General features: G+C 47.8%; 1 protein-coding gene across 1 annotated transcript; it reads right to left on the reverse strand.

Annotated features, from left to right (window-relative positions):
* Positions 1-3,187: 3,187 nt before the first annotated feature.
* On the reverse strand, positions 3,188-4,156 carry LOC311315162 (fibronectin type III domain-containing protein 11-like; the record flags this gene model as incomplete). Its single annotated transcript, XM_084445763.1, has 1 exon — positions 3,188-4,156. The coding sequence occupies one exon, from the start codon at positions 4,154-4,156 to the stop codon at positions 3,188-3,190; it is 969 nt and encodes a 322-aa protein (XP_084301889.1).
* Positions 4,157-9,851: the final 5,695 nt, after the last annotated feature.

Below are 9,851 nucleotides of genomic sequence, written 5' to 3' on the forward strand. Positions count from 1 at the left end.
GCTGTCAGACTGAAGGAGGAGGCCTTCAGGGATATGTTAGCCTGGAGGACCCCAGAAGCAGTTGCAGGGTATCGACTGGCCCAGAGGGCTGCAGCTTTGGCCATGACAAAAGCCATGTGGCAGTGGCTGTGGGAGCAGTTCGGAGAAACCATGGAGAAGGACTTTAGGTCGGCACCAAGGTGTTTCTGGAAGACCATCAGACACCTCAGGAAGGGAAAGTGGGGGACCATCCAAGCTGTATACAGCAAGGATGAGACATTGCTGACCTCAACTGAGAAGGTTGTTGAGCGTTGGAAGGAGCAATTTGAGGAACTCCTGAACCCTACTAATCCACCCTCTACGATCGAGGCAGAGCCGCAAGATGATGGGGGGTCATCGTCAATTTCCCTGGAGGAGGTCACTGACGTAGTCTAACAACTCCACAGTGGCAAAGCCCCAGGGACTGATGATATCCGTCCAGAAATGCTGAAGGCGCTGGGTGTTGAGGGGCTGTCTTGGTTGAAACGCCTCTTTAACATTGTGTGGAAGTCCAGGTCAGTGCCAAAGGAGTGGCAGACTGGGGTGGTGGTCCCAATATTCAAAAAAGGGGACCAGAGGGTGTGTGCCAATTACAGAGGCATCACATTACTCAGCCTCCCAGGGAAAGTGTACTCCAAGGTGCTGGAAAGGAGGGTCCGGCCGATAGTCGAACCTCAGATTGAAGAGGAACAATGCAGATTTCATCCTGGTCGTGGAACCACCGGCCATCCTATCCGTGTACACCCAGAGCGAGAGCTGTGTCCGTGTACTTGGCAGTAAGTCGTCTTCTTTTCCGGTGGAGGTTGCCCTCCGCCAGGGCTGTACTTATTCACCAATCCTGTTTGTGATTTTCATGGACAGGATATTGAGGCGTAGCCGTGGGGACGTGGGTTTGCAGTTTGGTGAGCTGGGGATCGCGTCGCTGCTGTTTGCAGATGATGTGGCCCTGATGGCATCATCGGCCTGCGACTTCCAGCACTCTCTGGATAGGTTCGCAACTGAGTGTTGTGGTTCATGAGTGAGGGAACCATGGAGAGGGAGTTTGATTGCTGCAGCTGGTGCGGTTCTGCAGTCACTTTACCGCACTGTTGTGACGAAAAGAGAGCTGAGCCAAAAGGCAAAGCTCTTGATCTACCGGTCTATCTTCGTCCCCACCCTCACCTATGGTCATGAAGGATGGGTCATGACCGAAAGAACGAGATCATGGATACAAGCGACCGAAATGACTTTCCTCTGGAGGGTGGCTGGGGTCTCCCTGAGAGATTGGGTGAGAAGTTCAGTCATCCAGGAGAGACTGATCCAGGAGTAGAGCTGCTGCTCCTTTGCGTTGAAAGGAGCCAGTTGAGGTGGTTTGGGCATCTAGTGAGGATGCCTCCTGAGAGGGAGGTGTTCCAGGCGTGTCCGGCTGGTTGGAGGGGTAGACCCAGGACTAGGTGGCGGGACTACATCTCCGCACTGGCCTGTGAGCGGCTAAAGATTCCCCAGGCAGAGCTGGTTGATGTGCTAGGAAAAGGGATGTCTGGGGCTTCCTACTGGAACTGCTGCCTCCGCGACCGACCCCAGATAAGCGGATGAAGATCGATGATGGATGGATATGGGGGAGTTATGGTATTGCAATCTGAAATATAGTCGATGGATAGCAGCTCTTAACTATAGTTGATGAACAGCAGCCTCACATAATTTGCCTGATACACTTTCATAGAATTAAATCAGTTCCTGTCTCCTACTATATAGGCTAAGATAAAATACTGAACCCCTTTTTGAAGGGCCCTACTAATCACTAAGTACTTCACTCTAAAGCATACCAAAGTACCTCAAATTACTCTAAGTATACCATAAAGTACTCCAAAGAATAGCGCAAAATACTGCAAAATACCACAAAGTATACAGCAAAGTACCCCAAAGTATACAGCAAAGTGCCCCAAAGTATACCATGTAGTACTGCAAAGGACCCCAAAGTATACCACAAAGTACTGCAAAGTACCCCAAAGCATACTGCAAAGCATCTCCGTATACCACAAAGTACCATAAATTACCACACATTACTGCAAAGTATGGGTAAGTACCTCAATGTATACCACAAAGTACTACAAAGTACCCCAAAGTATAACGCAAAGTACCCTAAGTATACTGCAAAGTACTGCAGAGTACCAAAAAGTACCCCAAAGTATTCCACAAAGTACTGCAAAGTACCCCAACGTTTACTGCAAACTACCGCAAAATATTAAAGTACCTCAAAGTACCACAAAGTATACTGCAAAGTACTGCAAAGTATTGCTGTGTACCCCAAAGTATACCACAAAGTACTGCAAAGTATACCAAAGTACCCCCAAAGTATACCACAAAGTACCTCAAAGCACCCCAAAGTATACTGCAAAGTATCATAAGACACACCAAAGTATACACAAGTACCACAAAGTACGCCAAAGTATACCACAAAGTACCCTAACAGTATTATTCATTCGCTTTTTTAGATTATTACATTATCAGTCAAGTATTACGTTACCAGTTTTGAAAAAAAAGACCCACCTGATAATGTAATAACTTGACCAATAATGTAATAAGGTATTACATTATCAGAAAAATGGTATTACATTATCAGTCAGGACATTTTATTACATTATTGGTTAAGTTATTACATTATCAGGTTTTATTACATTTTCGATTGAGTTAAGTCAAACTTTTGTTACATTATCAGGCGTTATTACATTATCTGTTGATTATTACATTATCGGGTGCTACAGACCATGATCGCTTTTTTGTGATAATTGCACCTCTTGTGATGTTCTGGTCTTTGAGTGATAGAAACACTCGCCTTGTTGGAAGAAGAGCGCAGATCAAACTAATGACAGTGGGAAACGCGAGCGTGCGTTCAAGTGAAGGGGAGTGAGATTCTGCCGGGGGAGTGAGATTCTCCACAACACCGGCCATGCCAACCAACAATTACAAAAAGAAAAGAAAGTAATGATGTTTGCATGTCAGTCCCAGTTCTCAAGGTCAAGGATTTACAGTATGTTCTGTGTTCTGCTAAATTGAAGCACCTTGCTCAAAAATCTCAACCAAATCTTTTATTAGAGAGATAGAAAATGTAAAATGTTTTTTTTTCCCATAGTGCTTTGCGTCCGTCCACTGTCCATCCACACTACCAGAGATACAGCCTCCTCTTCTTCTACTGGCTACCCATCATGCTCCCTGGGTACGCCGGCGCCGTCTGCAGCACCATTCTCTCGTTCCAGGAGCCGTACACCAGGTAGCACGTGTCCGCCCGCTTGACCGTGAACTCGTAGTGTCGTTCGGGCAGCAGGTTGTTGATATGGACGCAGTAGGCGGAGCACGTGACCTTTCCCACCTGGCTGCCCTCGTCTGCGTTGGCGGGCTGGACGAGCCGGTGGCTGACCTCAAAGTACTCCCCCGCCTCCTGCTGCTCCGACCCGGCGATGTACCAGTGCAGCCAGGTGTAGCTCGCCAGCGCCTCCGACCGCGACTTGTCAAAGAGCACGGGCATCTTGACGTTGAGGAACAGCCGGATCCGGGGCACCATGGCGCTGCCTATGTTGGAGATGAGCGTGTGCTTGACGTGCAGCGGGCCCAGCGGCAGCGTGGTGTCGAAGTCCACCAGATACTGGGTCAGCTGCTCCACTTGGTGGCGCAACGAGGCGTCGTCCTGGACCGAGCTGGCCGAGCCGCACGGGTTGTGGACGGCCTGCAGGTGGGCGCGGTCTCGGAGGATCTGCTCATACAGCTCCTCCAGGAGGCACAGCAGGATCTTCACCTGGCTGTTGGCCAGCTTCTTCATGCGCTGGAACTTCAAGGGGTCGATGAGCTGGAGGATGGTGGAGTGGGACAGGGCGGACTGGGGGGTCAGTGACGCGTCCTGGTGGACCTCCATGTAGTAGGAGCACTTCCGCAGGATGTCCAGCCGGTCCTTGCGGGCCTCCAGGTGGGCGGGGCTGAGCTTGGTGGAGAGCAGCTGGAGGATGTGGTGGCGCAGCGCCATGCTGGAGCTGCCGGGGTCACTGGCGGACGTCTGGGGGTCACTTCCTGTCGGGCCGCTGGCGTCGCCGCCGTGGCGCATCTTTGTGGGACTGCGCTGCTCGCTGATGTCATCGCTCGGGGGCGTCACCTTCATTCTTTTCATGTCTAATGCAACAACAACAAAAAAAGGTAAGAATCCAACCAAGGGCAGTTCAGCGTGTAGTATCGCTTTTAGACACATATGTCTATTTGAATACTGTAGGTTATTAGTCACAATGAGCTGCTTGACTAATATTAGTATCCGTATCACTGACAACAAATAACATTATGTGAGACATCAATTTCTGTTCACTAAAATAAAACCAGCTGTAAAAGTGCAACCAGTGTTTAACGTTAGAGGAAATTACGGGGGGAGTAATAAATAGAAAGCATGAACAGCTTTACAACTAGCCTAGCTTTGATAGGCCTGCTTACTTTCATAACACTGGCACGCAGTTCTATGGAAGGGTGTGGAATGTTGTTCAGTCAAAGGTCAGAATGGTTCAAAGATGATTGTTTAATCATCGTCAGATATGTTACTGTGTCTGTTTTTATTTTGAAGAGGGCCTAAGGACCGAAACGTCAATCAAAGAGGCTAAAAGAGAAACATGGAGCCAGAGAGCGACACTTTTCCCCTATAGCTACTCTCCAGTCTACTTCCAGTGACCCTGTGCGTTACTTTCTCTAGCCCAAGCCTACTACTCAATTTCTTACCTGATAAAGTTAGTGCTTCTACTGCATTCCTATTTGCACCACGAAAGGTTTGAAAACATTTGAAAGACTGAAATGTATTTTGGTCAGAATTCCCTGAGATGCCACAGAAGCATTGACGTCATAATTAGCCTGTAATAGCCTAAACGCGCAGGGGGGCAACGAAACCATTATAGTAAATGTTTTCATTTGAATAAATTTGACTTGGATGTGCAATCCATCAATCTTTTAGCACAATCAGACGTAAAATGGGACAATTATTAATACAATTAATAGTTTTCCCGCAAGAAAGACTATTGTTTCACACAGATGTGCGATGAAAGAATATTGACTGAGGTATGAAATATTTGTTGTGTAAAGAGTGAACTCCTAGTCTGGATCCAGACATAGCCTAAAGCCTAGCTACCTGTCAACATTGGGTGGTGAAAAATAGGGAGATTTTCACGGCATCGGCGTATCGGCCCACCATCGTTGACGGTAGTCCATTCGCCAATACCGACCCGTATGTAACCTTACATCACATATTAATAGAATGAATACAAGTATGTGAAAGTGGGTGGCAACTCATTATCAATAGGAGCATAATGGGAAGTAAAATAGTAGCCTTCAAGCCTCCAGCAGAGCGGTAGATAGACTTGCGGTTCATTGCTGGCTGTCTAAATTCAGTGCATTTACACTACTTGGCCACTAGGCGGCGGTAGGTGCTTGCTGTTACTCAAAAGCACCAAGAGGAGGTGGCAGTTGTTGTTTTTTAAGCCTCTCAGGCCCTCTGTGATTCAGGTCTGGGGTACTGTAGGCATGGACTGTAGGCCACTGCCAAAAAGTAGAGGATGCTGATTTTAAAATTCCATTCAAAGAGTTAATATAATCGAATAGCAAATTGTTTAAATATACCTAGCCTATCACAATAATGCAGGAAGGGTGGTCGTTCCTTGAGTTTAAAGTTGAACTGCATTTGAATTTGTTTCATAAGACTGATTATCCTTTCCAAATACCAGACCTGAGTCATCCTAAATATATTAATGATCATACCACTAAATGTCAGTAAGTCATGCATAATACAAACTCCTTTGGAACTAAGGCCCGAGTTACACGGCAACGTTTCGAGAACGAGAATTACCTCCAAGTTTCATCAGCGTTGTCAGAGGTTATCAGGGTTACATGGAAACCATCCATCCATCTTCGTCCGCTTATCCGGGGTCGGGTCGCGGAGGCAGCAGCTCCAGCAGGGGGCCCCAGACATCCCTTTCCCTAGCAGCATCAACCAGCTCTGCCTGGGGAATCTTTAGCCACTCACAGGCCAGTGCGGAGATGTAGTCCCACCACCTAGTCCTGGGTCGGCCTCCTCCCAGCCGGACACGCCTGGAACACCTCCCTAGGGAGGCGCCCAGGAGGCATCCTCACTAGATGCCAAAACAACCTCAACTTTCGACGCAAAGGACCAGCAGCTCTACTCCAAGTCTCTCCCGGGTGAGCGAACGTCTCTCTCTCTCAGGGAGACCCCAGCCCTCTCACGGAGACCCACCTACCCCCCATTCAATCAAATTGCTGGATTTGTCATGACAATGTTTAATATGTACATACATACACTATCAACCAACCTTATGTCACCAGGGGTTTAGATATTGTGATGACAACATCTCTGACAGCTTGTAAGACTATATTCATTTATCATTATATATTATAAGCTATTATTATATAATGTCACTACCAGCAGTCCACTTGGCATACCAGTTTTAGAAATTTGACAAATCTTTATCAATCTATATATATATATACACTGGATTACACAATCCCCAAAACAATTCATGCATTTGTAGCAAATCAATTCTTGATGTGTTTTTGTGTACAGATCAGAAGTACCATATCTTGCCACTAGCTGGCAGTGTTTAGTGTATTTCTAATCCTTTGTTATTGTAGTAAAGACTCTTTGTGTTTTCAGCAGAATCATTGTCTCCAATGATAACCCCCTCTCACATATAGATTAAACAAAATTAATTGAATAAAATGGATGAAATCTTTTACTGGTACATATAATTGGTATTGGCACTGTGATGGGTACGGGGTCAGACAAGTCAGGGACACTTCAGTTCAAAGGTCAATCCAAGCAATTTTAAAGGTTACATGGTTTCAGTAACCCTTAAAATCTATTCAAGTGGTACTAGAGTTATAAGGTGATGTCCAAATTATATGTTGCCACCCAATAGACACACATACAGACACACCCACACACACCCAGACACACAGACACGCCCACACACACCCACACACACACAGACATACAGTACATCACATAGAGGTTGTTGGTAGATTATATCGTACCGCTGGGCCTGAATGCAGACTGTCTGTCTCTCTGTCTCAGTGTGCCTCTCTCCAAGTGATGGGACAGGAAACACATGAGAGCCAGGGACAAAATGACAGGAAATGAGGGTGATATCTACTTCCTGGCCCTCTAAATCCCAGGGGCATAGATATACATTCCTCTAGCATGGTGTTGGTACGTCATAGGGTTAGAGATAGGAGAAGGCCCTATCGATCTTTGGCCTCACAGCCTCCCAAAGCATCACTGGTGGCCTTGATTTGGAGTCTGGAGAGGGCCCCTCCAACATCCAGCCCTCAGCTGAGTCACCCCAAGCCTCCCAGTCCTCTGGAGAGGAGACCCCAGCGCAGTCAGACTGCTCCACCCCGTCGACACGCTCTCCCCCCACCCCCCACACACCCCATGACGTCCCCCGCCCCCCGTGAGAGGCAGCTGAACACCACGGATGCGAGGTGCGACTGCAGCGAGGAGCTCCTGGAGGTGGGGAGGCAGAGGCTGGGTGTGCAGCGTGAGAGGCTGGACCTGCAGAACAGGCAGCAGGCCCTAGCGGAGGCACAGTTTGTGTGGCCCTCCATATCAGTGCCAATGCAGTGTTGGTCATTCTGCCAACTCCAAGTAGGCTAAGTGTGTATTTTGTATACCCTGTCTATTCCCACACTGCATGCATTCCATTCAATGTGGCTAATTGAATTTTCCTCCCTTGCAGATGATGCAGATGCCTGAGACACACTGCACACACTCACCACACACACTACATACACTTACCACACACACTACACACACTCACCACACACACTACATACACTTACCACACACACTGCACACACTCACCACACACACTACATGCACTTACCACACACACTGCACACACTCACCACACACACTACATACACTTACCACACACACTACACACTCACCACACACACTACATACTGTACACTTACCACACACACTGCACACACTCACCACACACACTACATACACTTACCACACACTGCCCAACCACTACAGTACACTGCGCACACACACTACATACACTCACCACACCACTCATCCTTCCTACGTGTTACTACCTTGTCGTGGTGGGAAGCTCTGTGTGCCTCCATGACCATGAAGGCTATATTGGTGGGGGGTCACCCCCCAGCAGGTTCAACCATGCCGGGCAGGTTCAGAGTAGAGGCCAGACGAAAAGCAACAACTGGCCCTCCAGGTTGGGGGTTGGGCATGGGTCTAACAACCCCACCCCGGAAAAAGACAGCCTGTTACAGGACAAAAGTCTGAAGAACAAACCTGCCCATGTTTTTTCCCAACCAATATTAAACAAGTTCCCTTTATCCTGTATATTTGTTGTTTCTTGCCACATTACAACAGTAGAGGTTTTGAAGAAGGCACACAATATAACAAACAGCATTTGTAAGATCACTAAATACTGTGAATCTGTTAGCAAAGTTCACTATAAGGACAACAGTATTGGGCCACCTACACATTACAACTTTCATGACATCCCATTCTAAATGAATAGGCATCATATGGAGTTGGTCCCCCCTGTGCAGCTATAACAGCCTCATCTGTTCTACAATATTCTGGAGCGTGTGTGAGGATATTTGACTATTCATCTAGATGGCCTCATTGGATTAATCGATTCGCCAGGATATCTGTCTGACAATATATAAAGACAGCCAGAAAAGTCATGTCATCAAATTATCCCTTTACATAAGAAAATGTTGTTGTTGTTCACAAAGTGGATTATATTAGGCTATGGATAGTCAATTCACTAGAGTATTTGGAACTCTTCAGTGTGAGTAAGTTCAACAAGAATGACCATTGTTACTTCTACTTAAGTTAACTGAGTAAAGTTTACTCACTCTGATCAATATACAAATAGTAAATATTACTGAGTAAGTGTAACTCACATGTAATAGTATTATGTACTCATTAACTCGATCGCCTTTAGCAAATAGATTGGCGGTTTTATCCTCTTATTTTAATTCCGCAATTATTTTAACGAGTCTCGCGATGGCTCCACACCCTCCCGCCCCTAACTGCTCGGGTTGCCTCCAGCGTAGCCAAATAATCTCAGAGTTGGAAGGAAGGATCTCTACTCTACACTCTATACATCAAGTCGAACATTACCTGGACTCAGTGCTACCCGACCCAGATGTCGACGTCCAGCCTCCCACTGCTCCACCGTCGGCGGCATCCGAGGGTGGGAATGTGGATTTTGATCTCCCCCTGAGTGAGAAATCCTGGCCCAGACTTGGAGCAAAACCCAAGCATTTAAGCTCCACCCCTTGGGCCACTGTTAGGAGGAAACGAGGAAGGGAAACCTCCAGGGTCCCCTCCCAACACTCCGACGACGACACCCTCCAACTGAGGAATAGCTTTACTTTACTGGCCAAGCCTGAATCCAAGAGGTCCAAGGATACTCGCATCAGCTCATCGTCCTGGCTCCCTGCTACTGAGGCTCATTTCACACCCAGCCCTCCTCAGTACCATACCCATACTCCGCAGCCCACCCACACCTCTCCGGTTAGTGAGCGGCACTATAGCCAGGCTAATAAGCCTGCTCCCTGGCCTAAGCATAGCCCAGTCCACCGAGGGGACCCCCGGCCCCCACCCTCTACCACTTGGCCTTCAGGTGTGAGGCAGCAAAGGAAGTCCCCTAAGCCCAGTGGGCCCGCCACTGAGCCCGCCCCCCCATCTGTGCTCGTCATCGGATCATCCATGGTGCGCCATGTAGTGGTCCCGAAAGCCCGGACGTGCTGCTTCCCAGGAGCTTAGGTCTCGG

Source organism: Borostomias antarcticus (assembly GCF_949987555.1).
Source record: "Borostomias antarcticus genome assembly, chromosome: 11".
Lineage (NCBI taxonomy): Eukaryota > Metazoa > Chordata > Actinopteri > Stomiiformes > Stomiidae > Borostomias > Borostomias antarcticus.